Here is a 22,664-nt window from a genome sequence, read left to right on the forward strand (position 1 = left end):
GATATATGATAATAGATAAACCAGTTGATTTAATTTATACTATTTGATAAAATTAGTGGTTCAAAATAGATATATGATAAAAAGATATATTTAATGAACAAAATTTGAGATAACATGGGTAAAAATTAAGAAAAATTAATATACCTTATAAAATACTTGAAATAGTTTATCGTAAAACAATAATAAAAAACTAAACTCCTGAGAAATAATTGTTATAAATCATATCTATTTTTTGTCATATAAGTCTATATCCACTATAAACTTAAAAAAATATTCATGTCAAACATGATTTTGTCAGACGTGCATGTGTAAATTACTCTTGTATCATGTACAAATTTGTTTTTTCACATTAAATCAATAAATTTCATAACATAACATTTGATTCAACGATAAAACTTATAAAAGCAAATTTGTGCTCAATGTAAATCTTGTCTCACATGGGTCTAATACTTGGTGGCCAAACATAACTTGATAATATATTCAAATTATATTATATCAAAAAATTATATTCAAATGTATACTATTTTATTTTATATTTTGATATCAAAAAATTATACTATAGTTTTCCAACAGAATCATATGTATATTCAAATTTGCTTTATGTCTCATCTTCGGTTCTTCTACTGCTCCTATCTGTCGTTTTTCCCATGAAGGGTCGTTTTCTTCTTAGGTGGTTTTACAGGACTGTTCATTCATCTTGTCCTTTTGTGATTGTCATTATTGCTTTGTTCTATGCAGAAACTTCTTTCTTCCTTTGTTTCTTCACTTTGTATTTTGGAGGGAAAACAATCATGTGCTACTCTTTTAGATTCTAAGTTTGAAAAATGTGTTTTTGTTTCTAGTGAAGCTGTAAAAGTTATCTTCTTTTTTTTTTTTTTTGGATGTTTTTGTTTTTATTAGGTAGTGAAGTTTTGGTGTTTAGTTTTTTTATTTAGTTTTTTTTTTGTGTTTTTTCATTAGGTAGTGAAGTTTTGAGAAAATGAGTGATGATGCAAGTGTGAATGGTTCTTCTTGTTTAGCAATAACAGAGAAGAAGAATAATCAAAAGCTAGGTGGTGGTTGTATTGGAATTTTCTCTCAGCTATTTGATTGGAATAGTAGACTCACAAAGAAGAGATTTTTCACCAAAAAACTTCTTCCTCCTCCTGGTTAGTCTCTTCTAATCTAAACAATACAAACAAGTTCTGCATTTTATTTTATTTATTTTTATATGAAGCACGGATACAGACATCAGACACGGCACCACTAATAATCTGAGGAAATCACATAATTCAGGGTAATTATATGTGTTGGAGTCGTGTCGGTGTTGGACACAACATGTGTCCGACACCGGGACACGTCAAATCCGAGGAGTGTCCGTGCTTCATAGTATCACACCACTTGAGGTTGGTAGTGTAAAGGATGCTCTCATTTGACTTTCATTGTCAAATGAAAGTGTTTTATGTCCATTTCTATTGTTTTCTTAAATAGTTAAATAAGTGAGAAATATAGAAATTATCAATATTTATGATAAGTGAGATAGGCAACATAAATGTGAAAATTTGACATGAGGGTCTTATACAAATTTGTGGAAACTGATGAGAGGGTTTGGTTTTTTGTTGTGAACTGTGACAGCTAGTGCAAAACAAGATTCTTTGAAGAAGTTTAAAGGAGATGACAAAATGCCTAATTCCAAACTCCATTTGGTAAGAACATATGATAATTTGTGCTGGTTTGAATTTAGTTTTCTTTGGTGTTAGAAAAGCTTTCTTTTAGATTGCAGCCGTCACAAATTCCACGTATTCACACGGTCAGCACTTCGATGACCATTGGATTGTGATCGGACGGTTCATAAAGCAAGCAAATTTTGTTTTTTTAGCTCGAAAATACCGAGTTTGAAATTTAGACTGTTCGAACTTGACTCGTGGCTTTTGATGTGCTGACTGCATGGATTTATTATTGCAGCAAATTCAAATCCTTCTTTTAGGTAGTTGCTTATTGTGATTATATTAGATATATTTATTTTGATTGTAGATTGCTAATGGGAACAGTGGAGGTTTTTCAAATGCGAAAAAAAGTGGGAATTGTGTTATAGAGGTAGAACAAAAGCATGAAATGAAAGCACCAAGTCTTGTAGCTAGGTTGATGGGTCTAGAATCAATTCCATCTTCAAAGAGAGATAAATCCAAGAAATCTTCATTTTCTGATAGTGATGATGGTGAGGAGTCTTTGGAGATCAAAGCTGCGAATGCAAGGAATGAGTCAAGGCCTCAGAAACTTCGGAAAACGGAGGCGAACGAGAGAAGAGCAGTGACTAGGTTTGGTGCTGATGCATTGCAAATCAAGAGTGTTTTGTCACAAGTGAGAAGGTATAATCATCACCGTCACAATCACCATCACGCTAATAAACTTGTTTCACCTTTGAAGAGTCCTAGAATTTCATCGGGAAAGAGTACATCTCGAAGCTCAAGGTTGATAGAAGCAGCTACTAAGATCTTGGAACCTGGTTTGCAGGCTACAAACAGATCCAAATGTTTTCTTGCATCTTCCATTTCAAAGTGTCCTCCCAATAATGGCATTGTGACAGAAATGGCTGGAACTCGGGCACTAGATATACACAATCAATCATGTTATAATTCTGGCATAGACAAGTCATTGGGAGAGCCTACATGCAAAAATTGCGGCAATTTGCTTGATGTTGAGATCAGCAGACCTATTGTTTCAGATGTTTTCACCGACTTCTCTTCAGCATCAGTGAAAAACAAAAGGTCATTCATACCCTCTCATGAAAATGATGTAGTTCTTCTCAGAAGCCAGGAGAAGATCATAACTCATGTTGATGATGATGTTAAAAAGAATGTTTATGCTTGTAATGAATCCACTTCCAGAAGAATATATGTGCTTGCAAAATGTGATTCATCACGCGAACCGCATGGAGGCTTAGAGGATGATGGTGTATCGTCTTTTTCCTTCAAACATAAAACTCAAACACAAGAAGGGATGTTAAACAATGAAAGAATATCATTTGAATCAAGAAATAGTAATATGCAAGAGAAGAGAGTCTCATCAGCTACAACTTCAAGCACTGTGAGTGGAAATAAAGACTTTGTTTGTTTGAATCAAAGCCTAGGTGGTCGAACTCGGATAAGGTCTCCTACAAAGGCAGATAGATGCAAATTTGATCTAGAAAGGAAACCTTCAAGCAGACAAGGTTCTGATGCACAAGGAGAAAAAAGGAAGAATTTTGACGCTTTCTCTCCAAACAATTCTAATGTCAGATGTAAAAGAGGAGGTTATCTAAACACCGATAAGATTAACGACAATAAGATGAACAAGGTAGTACCATCTACCTTTAGTTCACCTCTTAAGAAAAAGGAAGAGACGAGAAGTGATAATGAGATTAGAACATGTTTACAAAGACATCATCAACCCCTGAGAGAAGATGTTCTAGGTGCTTTTCTAGAACAGAAGCTAAAAGAATTAAGGTCTAGAGAAAATGTGGAGTTGGTTACTGGTGATCAACCTAAAAGATCACCGGCATTGATTCTTCAAGAATTGATATCTGTTCTGAATGCAGAGCACCTAACATGTTCCAATGATCAAATGCTCAATGGCAAATGTCCCAAGGTTGGTTTCCATGTACATTTTCTCTTTCTATATTGTCTAATTGTTATTTCTTTGGTCCTTCTGCATCTACTTTTAGTTATCACTTATCAGTAAATGTAGGTAATACTCAGTTCCTTATTTTCATTATAATCAATGTTTTTTAATTGACTTATTCATCATTTTTTTGGTCCTACGAATCATATGTTGGATATTAGCTATGGGGAAACCTTAGATTGAAAGTGTGTCTGGTGTCCGACATGCCATCAATACATTGATTATATTCAATTACTTTCATTTTCTCAAATTATTATTGGTGTCAACGTGTCAGTATTAATGTCGTGATTGGTGTCCGTGTCGGTGCTTCATAGCTTATAGCCAAAGAGCTTTTTCTTATACTCGGTTTAAGCGTGATCTCTCTGTTAAATGTAATGTTTTATTTAAGCTTGTACTTTGGTTGGCACTTTATGACTATTATATCTGACATCATACTTTGTTTCTACGGATATCAGTGTGAGACAAATCATGTTGGATTATTCGGAACCTCGTGCAATGGTAATCATCTCAGTCCTGGATCAGTCCTGGAAGCTTCCTTTTCTTCCAGTAGTTTCGATGAAGGCTCAGGTAAACACAGTTAAGAAAATATGATTTCTAATTTTCATCACAATTTAATCCTCTCATTTTAATGTCTTTGATCTTCAATTGAATTTCAGGGCATTGTTTTCACCCTGGCTCTATAAACTGTTCTTACGACCAACCTGAACCGTTGAAACATGAAGGCGAACTTTTAGATTCTGCAGCATCATTTAACACAGGAAAGATAGGTTGTAAGATACTGACCAAACTTGTTTACCGAATCGATAAGATATTGCAAAGTTTAGATTCTTTTTGGACAAGATTGACAGAAAGCAAGCTAGATCATATGAAAGAAGTTATCTTCATTGCTGAGTTGGTTCTTGGAAATGTCACTAGGAACAATGAGGAAGGAGTGTTGCCACAGCTTCTCATTTCTTGCATTCTTCTTGATGAACTCAACATTGCAACCGAGGCTATGCAGAGAAATTTCAACCGAAGCCAACTTAAGGGATTTCTATTCGATTGTGTAATAGAGTATCTAGAATCAAATTGCTGCCATAACTATTATAGTGTGTTTAGGTCATGGTGTGCATGGACAAAGGCTCCATTATGCATGAAAGCTGAGATTTTGGTTCAAGAGGTCAAGAGTGAGATTAAGAAGTGGGAATGTATGGTTGGCATGGAACTAAACCAAGTAATTGATTGGGAGATGAGTCACTCATTAGGAAAATGGACTGATTTCGACATTGAAGCTTTTGAGACAGGTGTTGATATTGGTGGGGATGTGCTTCAAATTTTGGTTGATGAAATTGTTGAAGATCTTGTAGATTCTAGGCACGGTAATGTTTGAATTTAATAAGATTATGCTATTTGTTCATGCAACATATCACCACTAATTTATCTGGTCTTTTTTTGTTCTGATATAAGAATCATTCTTTTTTTGAATGGCTGATGTAAGAATCATAGTAATTATACATTGGTGTACAAATATTGATGATGGTGTTTCTCTAACAAAGGTCTTTTGGAATCTTTTGCATAATGATCCTTAATTTTGTGTATTTTCCCCGAAATTCTGACCAACGTGAGTGTTTTTAACAAAGGTTTATGATCATGATTTATGCTGCAATATCAAATTTTTTGTCTCCGCAACCTATAACACAATTGCAATTGAGATTGTATTTGACTACAATTTTCTGCGATATTAAAAATTCCAACGCAACTACGGTTTTAAACTAATATGCTTCATATTGAAGACCAAGTCAAGCAAATGGAAGATCTAACATCAATCATTTCCTAAGCATACCATAAAGAAGCAAAAGATTCCCCCAAAATTCCGACTAATATGCTTCATGTTGAACTTGATCAATTACCAGATTACTATTTTTTATGAATCTTGAAATTATACTTCACTTCAGAACACAATTAACAACTTCATCAATAAAAAGAAAAGAACACAATTAACAAAATCAAATCCACTTAAGAAGAATGATAACTATGTATTTTTCCTATAATATTTGTGGTATAGCAATTAACACTCGTACTTACATCAAATCTTTACAGAATACGATACTGTAAAACCATCAAAAGCAATTCAAAGATCCAACAGAATGAATATCGAAAAACAAAAGAGAAATATCAGAACAATCAACACAGCCTCTCAAATCAACAAATTCAACAAACAATGAAAAAAATATTGAAACTTTAAGGAACCTAGCATTCAAAACTGTCTGTGTGCTGAAACAGACTTCCTCAAAACTCTACTGTTCCTTCCTGCTCTTCCTTCACCATTGATGGCAGTAGCAGTAGCAGAAGACAAACTCCTAAGCTCATCAATGCAAGCATAACTCTTCCTTCCCATCAAAACACCGCCACCGCCAACCGTTTTCTTCTTATTCTTCTCCCCTGCACTCTCTGACTTACTCCCTCTTGAGTTTGACATCATTCTATCATTATCCTTAGAAAAACTACTCTTGGAAGGTGGTGTCATTATCTCCATCACTGCAGGCAAATAATTCAATGGCTTCCTATTCTCTTTCCTCAATACAGCAGAAAAATCAGGCACAGATTGACCAACAACAGAAGACCCTTTTCTGCCACTAACCAATCCACCTTGAAACTTAACATCTTTTCTTGCTTTGGTTGCAAGTTTTTGTGGTTCAATCTCAAAATATTCTTGTTCCATAGAACCTTTTCTCCCATAAGAAAATCCACCTTGAAACCTAACCTCTTTCCTTGTTGAGGCTACAAATTTATGTGGTTCAATCACCAAATTTTCTTCTTGTTCCAGTGACCCTTTTCTCCCATAAGCAAATCCACCATGAAAATCAACCTCTTTCCTTGTTTTGGTTGCAAATTTTTGTGCTTCAATCTCAAAATATTCATCTTGTTCCACCAACCCTTTTCTCCCATAAGCAAAACCACCTTGAAAGTTAACTTTTTTCTTTGCTGAGTCTACAAGTTTTTGCAGTTCCATATCAAAATTTTCGTCTTTTTCCAATGACCCTTTTCTCCCATAACCCAAATCACCTTCAAACTTAGCCTCTTTCTTTGTTCTGGCTGCAAATTTTGGTGGTTCCATCTCAAAAAATTCTTCTTTTTCCAAAGACCCATTTCTCCCACAAGAAACAAGTTTCTGAAATTCAATCTCAAAACTCTCATCATTTTCCAATGATCCTTTTCTCTCATAACCAAATCCACCTTCAAAGTTAACATTTTTCCTTGATGGGGCCAAAACTTTCTCTGATTCAATCTCAAAAAATTCTTCTTTTTCCAACAACCCATTTCTCCCATAACCTAAATCACCATCAAACTCAACCAAATTCCTTTCTGGGTCAACAAGTTTTTCACTTTCAATCTCAAAACTCTCATCTTGAACATTCATCAAACACCTTAACTGCAACCTCTTTTCCCTCAATTCAGCATAAGCATTGTAATTCCTCCCTCTCTCCATAACAAAACTATCTTCTAAAGAAGAAAGTCTAAGAGGACAAGGTTGGTTTGAATTTGAATTTTGGTTAAGGATCAATGGAATTGGATCAAGGACATGAAGTAGAGGTTCAAGAATTGGGTTTGTTTTTGACATGATGTTTGGTTTTTTTATGATCAAATGTTGAAATTGTGAAAGTTAAGGTTTTTGAGAGTGTGTTTTGTTCGTGTAAAGTGAAAATAAGTGCTTTTGTGTAACGGTCTAATTTTGGGTGAGAGAGTGAAGTCAAACCTAACGTTTAACGTTAATAAATCAGATACTTTATTTGTAATTTTTCTTGCTTAACCAAATAATTAAATTCAAATCTACTAATTAATATAATATATCAGCAAAGTGACTAAACTATCCTTTTCTAATTTTAATCATGTTCCCTAAAACTAATTGATACAATATATGCATTTATTACTTCTTTGGGTTAGTTTTTTTTATTAAAAAATAATCTACTCCGGTCTAAGTCGGTCTGCTATCAATATTTTCAATTTTTTTAAAAATACTCCATTTTTAAAAATTAAAACAAAATATGATCAATTAATTAAAAAAATTATATCCATATATTTACGGTGTACATCTATCATCTACAATATAAACAAATCAAACATATTTCATTCTCAAGTATATTTGGAACTTTTTTCCGCCTAAGATACAGTTAATGTGTGTTGTAATATGTGAAGCTTCGATACTTCAAAATGGACGATGTATCGTATCCCCTGTGTATCATGCACCGATACATGCCCGATACGTATCAGAAGAGTATCCGAAGATTAAATTTTATTTAAAAATAATAATAATTATCTGATACTTCCCGATACGTATCAGGAGAGTATCCGATAAGTATCATGCACCGATACCTGCCCCGATATTTTCCAATTAATGTTAACTTAAATAACTTAACTCTTGAGTACTGATGTGTTATTTTTTTGATATAGTGCTTCTTTTTTGGATCGATATAGTATAACATTAACAAATGTTCCTTTTGGATATAGTATAGCACTGATTGTGCTCTTTGTGGGATATATTGTGTAATTGACTAATCATCACTCTCTTAATCGTCAATATTATTTATATTAATGTTGATGTGCTACGAGTCTATGACTGATTTCTTTTGTTTGTTAATATATTTGCATATTAAAAAAATGGTTATAATTATATTGTACATTTAATTATATAATTTTTTTATTAACGTATCTCAGTCGTATCGTATTTTAATTTTTGAAATTTTTCTGTATAGACGTATCGGTGCAGTATCGTATTCGTATCTCGTATCCGGGCTTCATAGGTTGTAATCAATGATAATTGATTCGTTTTTCAAATGTTTAATAATGATGCACTTCCTCAGATATTATTTATGATGAGATATTTGAGCTAACAAAAGTTAATGTATTTGATCCAATTTTTGAATTAGATACATTATGTTTTATTGACTCAAATATCTCTTATAAATATGATCAACACTATATGGATAGACTAGATGTATATGTAATTTTTTTTAAGGACAGATACATATGTACTTAGTTGTATTTCACTTATAGTCTGAACTTGCTATCCATTATACACCTGTTAGAAAGGGAGATTAACCCAAATCACCTATATATATTGCTATATTAGAGCTATGTCTCGAGGTTACAAGGTCAAACTTTTACCAACCATTGAGTTGAAACCTTATCGACAAAATAATCAGTTAATTATAAGGAAGAGGAAAGACAATCCGAATACATAATTCGACCCAATTATTCTCTTTATTGGTATTTATTTTGCTGAATTAACATGCAAATTAACATATCCGGTGGCAACCTGTGATAGTAAAAAGCATGTCAAATTAACATGCAAATAAGACTAGCCATGCAATACAAGAGATACAGCATATACAAATCAACATATTAAGCATGCAACAACCAGATGGTTCATTTTTCCGTTTTATCATATCAAGCATGGTTATCAAATCGAGATTCAAATCACGAATCAGAAGACCTATGAATCGTAAGATACAAATACAATGACCAATGCAAATATGGCATTTTTAAATAGAAATTAGATACACACTTGAGATTTGTATCGATAGAATTTAGTTTTTTTTATCTAATCGAGATACGACTAGCATATATAGTAAGATACTGACAACCATGCTATCAAGTATCGACATTACTGCACGGTTACAAAATCCTCACAAGGAGAGCCTTCTTAACTGTCTGAGGTGCAGCCAAACACTTAAGTTGAGTTAAAGTACTTTATGTCAAAGTGGGAAAGGATTCCTCCAAAGGAACCAACGAACTGTTACAAAAGAAAAATGATCATATCACACGTCTTACACATTTAGGACATTATAAGGAGGAAAATGTAAAAAGTTTAGAACCTGTCATGGTTGATTAGATGAAGATGATGATGATGAAGAGAAATACTTATCCTCTCATAATATAACTTCGGTTTAAGGGTTAAAAACAGTCTAAAAAATACTTTTTGAACTTCAGTTTTTTGAGACAAAGTACAAAGTTAGACTATGCCTTTCAATTACATCAATCAAATACCACACTCTTTGAAGTTGTGGTGTGAAGTCAGGCAGTCACGTGAGTTGAAGAAATAAAAGAAAAATATAAATAAAATTGACACAAAAGAAAGTGTTATTATAAAATAAAAGAAAAAAAAAATGTCATTCATATAAGTTTTAGAGTTGTTATTATAAACGAGATAAGTTCTCACTAATACAAATTTTAAAATAATTATTAATTTATTATTCACGAGATAAGTTCTCTTTTCTCTTCCTCTCTCTCTGCTTCTCTACTTCTATTTTAAACAGAGTTTTTCATAACTGGAGTCTATTATTAGGGGTTCCATTATTTTTCTTTATCTATATAGAAAAAATTCAATTGGGACCAGTACACGTCAGAAAACAAGAAAAAGGACATTAATCAGCAGAAGCAGCAGTGCCAACGTGCGATCGACAATCTAAGCCACAACTCCCACGTAAGCAAATTATGTTTCTTTAACTAGATTTTCTCAAAACTCCATTGTAAAAAATTAATTTTTTTTTTTTATTGTGTTGACCTTCTTGTTTCTAATGAACAATACTACTCCCTCCAATATTATTTACAAAAAAATATTTGACTTTTTTTATTCATTGCATAAATAACTTATTTAGCTTATATTATATATCAAATACATTAATTATTCAATGAATTTAAAAAGTCAATTTTATTTTATAAATAGGATCAGAGGAGTACATTAATATGGATTTTGATCCAAAAATAAATAAAATGATTAAAAAATGTTTTATCTAAAAATAAAACTAATTTACAACTTTACATTTATATGAATACATCACATCATATTTAACAAGATTTTACTGAGTTGATTTAGTTTTAAATCGAACTCCAGATTAGTTATGTTCAAAAGGGTTAAAAAAAAATCATAATGAGACTCTAAATTTTTATAAGAAGTTAAATTAATTCACTTAAATTGACACTGAAAAAAACTACTTTAAAAAGAGACATACTCTCAAGTCAATATCAGCATGTCGATCAAAGTTGGTTAATTAAGATATGAAATATTTACGATATAATCATTGATTGATTATGTAATTGACGTATCATTCTTAATCAAATGAACACCACATTATGATAGAAAATTAAATATAGTCGGACAAAGACGGCCAACAAAACAACATCAACGGCCAAAAAAACAAAAACAAAAAACTTTTATCCCAATTATCAATTATTTAAATTAAAAGGGAAAACATAAGATTATTTCGAGAAAAAATGACCCAAAATCACTTGAAAAAGAAAATTATTATTTTTGAAAATGATGAATTTTGCACCAAAAAAATATTGGTATTCTCTTAGCACATAATAATAAAACAAAAAAAATTACCAGATTTTCCATTTTTGTTAATAATTGAAATTCATCACCATCTTTGATCTTTGTCATTAGTTTACTCAGTATCGATCCATTCAAAGCTATTTCTTCATATTCATCTCAAATCTCAATACAACAAAATTTTCGTTCTCTATTCACTGATATCACCAAAATCTTCAAACTCAAAAGATTTCATCACCCTTTTGTACGGTAATTCATCTTTAACTCCCTTTTCAATCTTTTTTTCATTTTGTTATCAAATTCCTTTTTGCATGCATGCTTTGCATTTTTTTTATCTATTTTCTACATTTTATGTATTTTTTGATTTTCTGTATATTGTAATTTAAGCATTAGTATTTTTTTTGTTTTCTACATTTATATTTGCATTTTTTGAAAAATAAGTGTTTTGATTTTCTGTATATTGGAATTGAAGCATTAGTATTTTTTGTTTTCTGCATTTTCTTTATGAAGTTTTTGAGAAATTTAAGAGTTTTGACTTTCTGGGCCATGGATTTTTTGAGCAGATAATATGCAAGCATCAACTGTTTCTGTTAAAGGTAGCATTTTTGGTGCTAAAAACCAAAAGGGCTTGATTGGTTTTGGAGAATTCATTAATGGGAGTGGTTTAAGAACAAAAAGAGTTTGCATGAGCAAAAAATCCAATTTCTGTGGATCAAGGCTTGGTTCTGTGGCTGTTGAAAGTGGAATGAGTAGTGCAAGAGTTACTCTTGGTGGTGTTTTGGCGAATTCTGTTAAGTCGAGATCAGTCAGGGTTCAGGCTTCAGGTTTGCATACTGTTGCTTATTGCTTTCATGAATTTTTTTGGACTGAATTTGATGGAGATGTGTAATGCATGGTTCTAAATTGGTGTCTTTATATTGCGATAAAATTCGGCTGATGTGACTGCAATTGTGGTTTGATGCAATCGCTAGGCTTCTAAAACTGTTATAGTGACTGCAATTTAAAACTATGATGTATTGTGCTTGATTCATGTAGAAGAACCATGTTTTGTTTGCTTGATGATCTATTTAGCACCGACACTTCATATTGAAGGTGTGTTTGACACTGACACTTGTGATCACATACAATCACTTCTATTTTCTTAAATTTACCGGTGTCTATGTGTCTTTGTCGTGTCCGGTGTCTGTGTCAGTACTTCATTGTTGACTTGGCACGGTTTTTTCTAGAAGGCTTTGCACGCTGTTGCTGATTACTTTTTAATGTGTTTAGTTTATTGGCTTTTATGAATGTTTTTTGGACTGCATTTGATGGAGATATGGAATGAATGGTTCTAAATTGCAGCCGCGGTTGCAGTTATTCTGTAAACCTTTATATTTTGATAAAATGTGGAAAAATACATGCATTGAAATTGTGGTTGTGATGTCGTTGTTGAGGCCTCTAAAACTGTTATATTGCGGCTGCAATTTAAAACAATGATGTAATGTGCTTGCTTCATGTAGATGGCACATGTTTTGTTTACTTGATGATTTCTTGTTTGACTTTCATGGCAAGATTGGTTATTTGATGGTTTCTAGCTATGCAGCACTGAAACTTCATATTGAAGGTGTTTCCAATGTTCGACGCCGACACATTTAGTTTCTCAAATCATTACCAGTGATCGGTGTCGATGTGCCAGTATTGTGTTTGGTGTCCGTGTTTGCATTTGTTCTTCAAAAGTTTATTGTCCAGTTGGTGCATCATACATGAATGGTTAATTTTGCAATAGTTAAGAAATTCAATTATCAACAATAATGTTTATTTTCTTTTTGGTTTTGTAAAACTATTTTAAGAGTGTATACTATATGTGTTGTGGATTTGCTTTGATTTTGAAAATACAGTTTTAGTGCTGAAAAATCTGTTTAAAAGTCTTATATTTGCAACAAAGTCTCTGAACAATTTTTGTAGGTTTCATAAGCTTTTTGTGTGAACCTAGTACTTCTTGCTTTTTTCATGTATTACTGCGCTGTTGAAACAGTCATGACAAGTAAAACCTGATTGCAGATGGAGATACCGAGCATGTTATCCCCTCCGTTCCTCAGGGAAAATCTTCCGGAACTGTTCTACCCTATGTTGGTGTTGCTTGCCTTGGAGCCATTTTATTTGGATACCATCTTGGGTAAGGATACGTCTTTGTTTTAGTATGCTGGTCAATGGACTATAATTGCGCATGCCATTTTCTTCATAAATCAATCTGAGTTATATGAATGATCTGAGCCACTTCTATTTGTCCGGAATTTGGTGTATGCTATGTAGCACCACCAACACATCGGATTGAAGGCACACTGACACGGCATTGACACATTTAGTTACATTCGATCACTTCTTTTTTCTTAAATTACTATTGGTGTCTATTTGTCAGTGTCATGTCCGGTGTTCGTGTATGTGTCCATGCTTCATCAACTGGATGGCATGTATTGAATCTTATGTAGACTGTAACTACTTTTCATTTAATAATATATTTTCTTTGGATAACTCTAGCAATGCCCTTTTTTGTACAGGGTTGTAAATGGTGCTCTTGAATACCTTGCTAAGGATCTTGGAATAGTTGAAAATACGGTTCTACAAGGTACTCAAATTTTTTAAATGAATACATACTTTAAAATTTATGATTGATTTTTCAAACAATGAGAATTGTAGATATTTAAATTATTTATGAAAATAATGTCTCTTAATTTTTGAGTAGTCTCATTCATGAGTGCGAAATCCATGAACAGGATGGATTGTCAGCTCGCTACTTGCTGGTGCCACTGTTGGTTCATTTACAGGTGGAACATTGGCCGATAAATTTGGCAGAACTAGAACTTTTCAGTTAGATGCAATCCCTCTCGCTATTGGAGCATATCTCTGGTCTGTCGTTCTTGTCGAGTAAATTATTTGATGTTTTATATATTTTTGAAATCTGATTTATTAATCTGCGATGTACTCACAGTGCTACAGCGCAAAGTGTTCAGACAATGATCATCGGTCGTGTGCTTGCTGGAATAGGAATTGGTGTTACATCTGCTATAGTACCGTTATACATATCTGAGGTGGTGCCTTTGTAAATTTATTGAATCTTTGTGATTGTGATTACATATTTATATTTGCAACACAGTGACTTCTTCTTTTGGGCAGATTTCACCAACTGAAATTCGTGGCGCGCTTGGATCTATTAATCAACTTTTTATATGTATTGGGATTCTTGTAGCACTGGTGGTTGGGCTGCCTCTTTCAGGAAACCCTTTATGGTATTGAGTCATTTCCCCTTACCACTTCTGTTGTCGGCGTGAGTGTGTTTTTCATTTCATGTATCCTATCCTAACATTTGTCATACTAAGTTAATGTACAACAAGAAACGATAGGATAGTTGCAACTATAGTACACGAGAGATTGAAATATTCAACATGCAATATGTTGATGTATAGAAAACGATACTAATCCTTTTTTTTTTCTTCATCTTATCAGGTGGCGAACAATGTTTGGCATTGCAGTGGTTCCATCCATTTTATTAGCTCTAGGAATGGCAATTTCTCCAGAAAGTCCCCGTTGGCTTTTCCAGGTTTTCCTGCTACTCTCTGGTATCTTTTGTTGTGGAAGCAATAGGTTCACATCGACGTTAAAGTTAAACCATTGGAAAAAAAAGTTACAATAATTAGACAAATCGATGACTTTTGTCGAGTATTCATATCATGACCTTACCATACTCCAACAGAATATAAATATTATACATACATGTTATCTTGTCCTTTTATGTATACCTTTTATGAATTTAACAAGATAATTTTATTGTAGGTTTTCATAAAAAATTCCATGTGTTGTTTTACAGCAAGGTAAAATCGCTGAAGCTGAAAAGGCTATTAAAACACTATATGGAAAAGAAAGAGTTGCTACAGTTATGTATGACTTAAGAACAGCGAGTCAAGGTTCTTCTGAACCAGAAGCAGGGTGGTTTGATCTGTTTAGTAGCCGATATTGGAAAGGTATCCTATATTTCATTTTAGTTTAACTCTAGGTTGGATAGCACTATGGACAAAAATATATTTTACTTTTGGTGCTATCCTGCATCTTTTTAACGTCTTTTGGTAGCAACATCCTTGTTTGAAAGGTGTTTTTGTAAAGGTGGTCTAATGTAAAAACCATAATCACTTAATAACTTAGGCTTTGTTTGGTAAAAACTAGCAGATAATGGATATAAGGATAAGCTAGCAGATAATAGATTGAGTTTGAAGTGTTTAGTAAAATTAATGGTTGAACAAGTGATAAATATAGAATGACATAAAACATATATTTTTAAATAATATTTAATTTTTTCAATTAGGGTAAAAACGAGAGAAAAAATGATACACTATAAGCTATAAATTCAAACGCTACTTAAAGTAGCATCTCAAAAAGCGCTATAAGTTTGTGAGAGAAGGATCGTATCCAAACAACTCTACTTTAATCATACAAACGTGTACACTAGTTGTCCGCTATAAGCTAGTGGCTTGTCCTTGTCAAAGAGAGCTTTAATCTAAAGTCTAATTTGATAAACCATGAGACTTCCTTGTATAATTGATTGTAAGAATGATCATGTAATGATACTCATGTCATGGTATTTGTTTTAATTTTGTCTCACCACTTTCTTTTACGTTACTCAATAGTTGATTATTGCTTTCTTATATGAAAAAGTGTAGCACTATACTAAAAAAAATCATCGTGCAGTTGTCAGCGTTGGGGCAGCGCTTTTCTTATTCCAGCAGTTGGCTGGAATAAATGCCGTGGTGTACTATTCAACTTCTGTCTTTCGCAGTGCTGGAATTGCTTCTGATGTTGCAGCAAGTGCCTTGGTTGGGGCATCAAATGTTATTGGTTAGTATTTTTTAAATCTTAAAAAGGTTATGTTTGGTTCCACTTTTAGATGAGGCAAAATTGATTCTAGAAGTGTAGAATTGATTTTGACATTTTAGGATGTTCTCGAGTATAATTGATTTTTCCTCCAATTTTTTTTTTTTTAACTTGAAGCGATTTTGGAGCTTTTGCTTCTACAATTGATTTTTAGCCTTGCAAAAATACGAAATTGTTTCTGACTGCTGTTTTTTTTCTCTTGTTGCAGGAACTGCTATTGCTTCCTCATTGATGGACAAACAAGGAAGGAAAAGTCTCCTTATCACAAGTTTTAGTGGAATGGTAATTGGCTATTTGTTTTAGTGCACGCCTTTCTTAGACCTATAGCAAAAAAAAAAGTGAGATATTACACGATAGATCAATGATATGTGTGAAATGAATCATCTCAATCTCAAGTTTAAATGTAGAATATATCGTCTTTTGAGACCAATGCTTTGATTTTAGAAGCTTTCCGAACACACGCTATAACTTGTATTCATATGATTGACATTGTTTGCTTCATTTCTTTGTCAGGCTGCTTCTATGTTACTTCTTTCTCTATCTTTTACTTGGAAGGTCCTTGCACCATACTCCGGCACTCTTGCGGTTCTAGGAACTGTTCTGTAAGTCATTTAATTTCATCAATCATTGTGATTCTATTCATGAAGGACTTAACTTCAATGAACTTTGGTTTATTATTTAAAATTTTGATTTATATTTGATTCTATGATCTATGAATTTTAACCAGCTATGTCCTATCCTTCTCTCTTGGTGCTGGTCCTGTCCCCGCCCTTCTTTTACCGGAGATATTTGCTTCGAGAATTAGAGCCAAAGCAGTTTCTTTGTCATTAGGCACACATTGGGTGAGTGACTTCACTATGAAATCTAACATTCTTCCTGTAGTTATGATGTCTTTGTCTTTCCTTAAATGTTGAAAGTTGAAACTGTACTTAGAGGCTTGAAAGAACAATATTTTTTCGTACTTCATGTGTGTTTAGGGGATCTAGATTCGCTGCAGTAATGATTCCATGCTGTTATCAATATCCATTGATTCGAGATCAGACGACTTAAACCATACATTCACTAATTCAATATTAAACAATCTCAACCAACAATTTAGATTAGACAGTCGAGATCATTAACTGCCATGCCGTTACTGCAGGGAACCTATTTCTGTGTTTAGGTGATTGATTGTAAACTTTATTTTATATATTTTGATTTTGCGAAATTGAGTTTGAAGTGTAGTTTTCGTCTCAAAAGTAAATTAATAGTAAAACTTGGACCGGAAATTTTCAACCTAATGAATAACCTGCATTTTCTCATTTCTAATTTAACATGGTTTGTTTTTTCTTGTCTTATCAGATATCCAACTTCGTCATCGGCCTCTATTTCTTGAGTGTTGTAAACAAGTTCGGTATCAGTTCCGTGTACTTGGGATTCTCTGCTGTATGTGTTCTTGCTGTTTTGTACATAGCTGGTAATGTCGTGGAAACCAAGGGCCGGTCATTGGAGGAAATAGAACGCGCTCTTAGTTCTTCGGCCTGAGAAACTTCAAGAAGTAATTGTAGTCGAAACATCGATGCTTCTCAATGAATTGTTTTTATCTTTGTACTCTTGCTACTTATCTACACCATAGGGTGGCAATTTGTGCAGGAAGAGTGGTAGCCGAGCTAAGGCGAAGTTGTTTATTGTAAACGAATTTTGTTTCTGTAAAGTATGGTAGTAACAATAATGTGAGGTTTCGTTAAGCATTTGTATTCAGTATCATCTTTTACAATTTTTTTGCATATTAGGAAGGACATTCTCACTTTAATTTGAAATAAAATATGCCCCTGCACAGTATGCAGTCATTTGTACATAGTTGACATAAAAAAATCATCACTGTATTTGACAACACTTCGCAATAAATTGCATATCACAAAACAATAGCGGATTGTTAAAATTCTGCTACACTATAGTGATATAGCGCCGCTTTTTGACAATATTGTTTACACTAAACTTGTAGTACCTAATCTTCAATTTAGGAAATGGAGGGAACAAAAGATATTAATACAAACAGATAAAAAGGAAAAAAGAACATTAAATTAAACAAGAACTCTTAGCTTTCTATTTGTCTAAAGACAAATATGTTGTTTGTTTGCATTGTTGCTAATGCTAATATTACCAAAATAGAACTCTATTATTTAACTCGTTACCTATCATCTTATATTTGCTATAATAAACAGAGTAGAGTTACTGTGAACCATGATTATACATGCCATCTTAAATAATGGAGCACACATGCAAGTGCCCTTATCATGGAGTACATGTGCAAGTGACACACATCAATTTGACCACTTCCAGGACCAGGACTATCCTCAACAATACTAATTTACAAAACATTTGACAAAATTTGATGGATTCCTCATTGCAGTTCCATGGTGATATGATATCTACATGTTGGATTTCCTCTCCCACCTCTCCTTGGTGTCAAGCCTGCAAATGTTCACAACAAACAGATCAAAAAGATTGTAAACAGCTCACATGAAACATAAATAATTAACCATATACATGAATAACATAAAACTAATATATTACTATCAATGAAGCACGGACGCTCCTCGGATTAGGCATATTCCGGTGTCGGACATGTATTGTGTCCGACACCGACACATATAATTACACTGAATTATGTGATTTTCTCAAATTATTAGCGGTGTTGGCGTGTCAGTGTCCGAATACGTGCTTCATAGATTACTATAACACATTTAAGGCGACCTGTGCAGCTAAAATCAGGATTGGTCGACAATACACTCTTTTCGCAATCTATTTCTAATGAACTGGAATTGCTGCGTAAAAAATCGTTCAATCACGGCAATCTGAAAATCAGAACAGTTGTATGAGATCAGATGACTCATATTCTATTATCTATGTGTTTCTATTATAAAGTAAAGCTTTGATTTTCCAACTGCAGTGATTGAACTGTTCTTTTTAGCCTCATTTCTAATACTTTCATTTAATGAAATCCCATGTAAATATCCTAAGCTCACTCTACTAGTGGGCCAGAGCCAGTGTTGTCAATTATGGATCACAGAAAACGGCAGTTTTTTCAAATTTCACTACGCTGCAGCCGCTATTTGACAATATGTTGTATTAAATCGCGTATCGCAGAACAAAAATGGTTAGTTATATGCTACGCTATAGTATCACTGGAGCCGCTGTTTGACAACACTAGCCAGGGCAACATGAAATTTCACTAGTGTGTGTTTGTTTTAGATTGTGCGGCCCCAAAGGTCCGTTTGATAATTATCGTGTTTTGAATTTTATGAGTAAATCATGTGTCAATCGAAACCGTTGCGTGAAGGTTAGATAACTCATATTTTGTTTCTGCAAGTCAAATTCAATACAAAAACTAAGAATGTGAACTATCAAATTTTTAGCCGTGGATATAATTTTCTGATGGGCATGGTTTTAGGATAGCAATAAATCCAAATTTATTCCGAAGAGTGTGTAAAAAAACAACTTTTTTTTTCATTTAAAGTAGAGTTAGAACTATACCCCCAATGCAATTTTGGCTTCTTTGATGCAAATATACCACCCTTTGAGTCTTCATTTTTCGAATCAAAGCTTTCACAATTGTTCAAGAGGCTTTGTTCTTTGTTATCAATTTTGAATCCTTGAGCACTGTTCTCACTATATACATCATTGCCTCGTGCCTTCTTCTTGGTGTCATCTGCAGAACCCAATTCAGAACACACAAGATACATATCAACAGAATCAGAACAAAAACAATATCAACCAAAATTTGAAAACCACAAAGAACTACAAAAAAACAAAAAGAACCTTTTTGTTTTGTCTTAAATTTTGATTTTGACTTTAGTTGTAATCGCTTCTTGTGCAGTTCCTACAGATTCAAATGTTCACTCAATGTTAACAGGGAAGAACAACAAACATAGTATAAAACATGATGTTGAATGCAAGTGGTTAATGTGCTCCATGTAAAGGAACAAGCTTGGTTGGTAACCGAGTTCGATCCTGGTGGCTGAATAATTCATAGCCTAATTTTAATAATCTCCTTACCAAAAACAGATTAGTCAGCAGACTAGTCCATGGCCCATTTTGTAAGGTCGCGAGGGAACCCTAACATATTGGGGAATCATCATATTGGACCAACAACAACTATATAAATGGTTCAGACACCGCGTCTTTTTCTAATTAAGGAAGCTATTAAATGTTTCTTAAGATAAATTAGATCGAAATCTCGAATATATACCAAAATATAGATTTAGCATTCCAAAACTCTCCCCTCCATAATCCTCTGAAGAGCTCCATCCAAACATACGCTGGTTATTGAGTATATGAATCTACTTATCTGTTATCTTGCTCAACACTCAAACTTAATGTTTGTTGGGATTGACTTATTTTAACTTATCTGTTGACATAAGAATTTACAACAACAAAACCCAAGCTTTATCTCACTATGTGGGGTCTGCTACATGGATCAAACGACATCATAATGTTGCATCATATATCATATTTTTATCCACCTCGGCTATCGCTAGATCTTTCTAAATAGTTTTTCTTATGAGCCTATTTAGAAGAGCTTATGGAAACAACTTACAACATGTCCAAAAGTTAATTTCACCTTATAGCTTTCTAGAATAACTTATGAAAATAGCTTATAACTTATATTAAAACAGTTAGAACTTATTTTAATTCTGGTTAGAGATATAGCTTATATATAAGCACTTATGTGTAACACTTATTATACTATATACAATTAAGTTGTTTATCCAAATAGGGCCGGCCCATTTGGATTGGCTTGTTTTTTAGCTTAAGTAAAACGGCTTATGCAAACAAATAAGCTTTTATGTATTATTCATAAGCTTGCCAAGGTAGTTTATGAAAAAACAACTTATGAAGGTACAATTTTCGCTGGTGAGAAGTGAGAACTTACGAATTAACATAAAAGCTTATTTATTTGCATAAGTTGTTATTCATAAGCTTAAAAATAAGCCAATCCAAACAGGCCATCTACAGACATAAGCACTTATGGGATACCTTTTGAAAACCCACTGCCTTAATTTTTCGATATAAAAATAACTTATAAATAAACACTTATACTATAAACACTTAATTAAGTTGTTTATCCAAGCAGGGTCTTAAACCACCAACATTTTTCTTCAAGAATTTGAAAACCAGTACATAAAAACACACAAACAAACCTAGTAAAACAATACCCAGGTTCCAGAATTTTGGGAAAATAAAAAAAAAATCGATTTTTTTTCAAAATAAACAAAAAAGGGGAAAATTTGCAATTTGGAAAATGTAAGCAAAAAAAATTGATGAAAATTGAAATGGAAAGAAGAGAATACTGACACGAAACTTGGAGAGTTGATCTTGAGAAACGCCTTTGGGATTGAAATTGGGTTGCAAACAAGGTGTTGATGAAATTGCTGCTTCTCTTCTTCGATCTTCTTCTTCCTTTTCCATCTTCTATTGTTTTTTAGGATTAAATATGTTTTTAATTCCAATAAATATATCAACTTTTCATTTTAATCCCTTTAAAATTTTCCTTCAACTTTTAATCGTTATAAAATTTTCAATCACTACTTTTAGTCTCTATTTTTAAGTTAATTTTTGTATTTTTAAATAAAATTGTGCAAAAATGTTAAAAATATTGTAAAAAATTTCCCAAAAATTCTAGATTTTTTAGCAAAAACACAAATTAAATATGAATTTTTAACCTTCAAAAATATAAAAATTCATATTAAATTCATGTTTTTGTTAAAAAAATTCTAAATTTTTTTAGAGAGATTCTTATAATATTATGAATTTTTCTGGAAAATTTCATTCAAAGATATTAATTCTAGGGTTAAATATGTTTTTGGTCCCTATAAATGTACCAACTTTTCGTTTTAGTCCCTCTAAAATTTTCCTTCAACTTTTCGTCCCTATAAAATTTTCAATCACTACTTTTGGTCCCTATTTTTAAGTAAATTTTTGTATTTTTTTAATAAAATTGAGCAGAAATTTATGGAATATTGTAAAAATCACTCCAAAAAAAATAGAATTTTTTAACAAAATATGAATTTTTTACCGTAAAAAATATAAAAATTCATATTTAATTCATGTTTTGGTAAAAAATTCTAAATTTTTTTGGAAGAGGTCCTTGTATTAGTGTCTTATGTACGACTTTTGCGTACATATACGTCTCTTGAATTAGTGTCTTATGTACGACTTTTTGATATTGGCTAGCTTGTTTAAAACCTCACAGAATGGACATATGGCTGTTAATTTTTCAAATTTCTTTGGGTGAGCCGTGGTCCACCTCAATTCATGAAGGACTCCGCCATTGCGTGAATCAACTTAAAAAGTATCTGAACCAATCTAAAAAGTATTGAACGGTAGTTAACTTTTGTTCAACAAGTGTCTAAGAACAATTAGTAGATACATAAAGAGCAGGTGTCCTCTTGAATAATGGCAGAGAAAGATATGTTGCCAGTTCAGGTTTAGAGGGGATGATCTGGTCCATTATGTTTAGGCCTAGTTTTTATTTATTTTTCTTGGGTGAATTTCTTAGGCCTAGTATTAGCCTTACTCGGAATAGTTTTTATATTAGTATTTGGAATTGGAATATTTTGTTTCGGTTTCCCATGAAGATAATATGGAAGAGCTTTTATATTTTGCATTTTAATTTTTGGAGAATGTTTTTTTTAACAAGTATTTTTTTATAGGGTCATATTAACTTGTGCCTTTAGGGCACATGTTAAACATTAAATTCTTGTCAGTAATAGTAAGTATTAATTAAAAAAAAACTAATATTAAATTTTTTAAGCAATAAATTAAAAGT

General features: G+C 32.7%; 4 protein-coding genes across 5 annotated transcripts; 2 read left to right on the forward strand and 2 right to left on the reverse strand.

The window, feature by feature from the left end:
- Nucleotides 1–655: 655 nt before the first annotated feature.
- Nucleotides 656–5,148, forward strand: LOC25495639 (uncharacterized). 2 transcript variants are annotated; one of them, XM_039827188.1, is made up of 6 exons: nt 656–670; nt 961–1,148; nt 1,615–1,685; nt 2,014–3,606; nt 4,095–4,206; nt 4,296–5,148. In XM_039827188.1, the coding sequence occupies exons 2-6, from the start codon at nt 980–982 to the stop codon at nt 5,006–5,008; spliced, it is 2,658 nt and encodes an 885-aa protein (XP_039683122.1). In that variant the 5' UTR covers nt 656–670; nt 961–979; the 3' UTR covers nt 5,009–5,148. The 2 variants fall into 2 exon arrangements, with proteins under 2 accessions (XP_039683122.1, XP_013451319.1); XM_013595865.3 differs by lacking the exon at nt 656–670 and having other exon boundaries at nt 885–1,148.
- A 496-nt stretch (nt 5,149–5,644) lies between these two features.
- On the reverse strand, nt 5,645–7,372 carry LOC25495640 (uncharacterized). The gene has a single exon (XM_013595866.3). The coding sequence runs from the start codon at nt 7,238–7,240 to the stop codon at nt 5,876–5,878; it is 1,365 nt and encodes a 454-aa protein (XP_013451320.1). The 5' UTR covers nt 7,241–7,372; the 3' UTR covers nt 5,645–5,875.
- A 3,647-nt stretch (nt 7,373–11,019) lies between these two features.
- On the forward strand, nt 11,020–17,674 carry LOC25495641 (plastidic glucose transporter 4). The gene is made up of 14 exons (XM_013595867.3): nt 11,020–11,200; nt 11,515–11,775; nt 12,992–13,106; nt 13,489–13,556; nt 13,705–13,837; nt 13,920–14,019; nt 14,105–14,217; nt 14,435–14,528; nt 14,796–14,949; nt 15,671–15,817; nt 16,062–16,135; nt 16,367–16,455; nt 16,581–16,695; nt 17,195–17,674. Exons 2-14 carry the CDS (start codon nt 11,520–11,522, stop codon nt 17,375–17,377), a joined length of 1,641 nt encoding a protein of 546 aa, XP_013451321.1. The 5' UTR covers nt 11,020–11,200; nt 11,515–11,519; the 3' UTR covers nt 17,378–17,674.
- Nucleotides 17,675–17,911: 237 nt separating this feature from the next.
- Nucleotides 17,912–21,328, reverse strand: LOC25495642 (uncharacterized). Its single transcript, XM_013595868.3, has 4 exons — nt 21,191–21,328; nt 19,655–19,715; nt 19,370–19,544; nt 17,912–18,307 (listed from the first exon to the last, which is right to left on the reverse strand). Exons 1-4 carry the CDS (start codon nt 21,302–21,304, stop codon nt 18,265–18,267), a joined length of 393 nt encoding a protein of 130 aa, XP_013451322.1. The 5' UTR covers nt 21,305–21,328; the 3' UTR covers nt 17,912–18,264.
- Between the last annotated feature and the right edge of the window lie 1,336 nt (nt 21,329–22,664).

This window comes from Medicago truncatula, chromosome 6, assembly GCF_003473485.1.
Source record: "Medicago truncatula cultivar Jemalong A17 chromosome 6, MtrunA17r5.0-ANR, whole genome shotgun sequence".
NCBI classification, from domain to species: Eukaryota; Viridiplantae; Streptophyta; class Magnoliopsida; order Fabales; family Fabaceae; genus Medicago; species Medicago truncatula.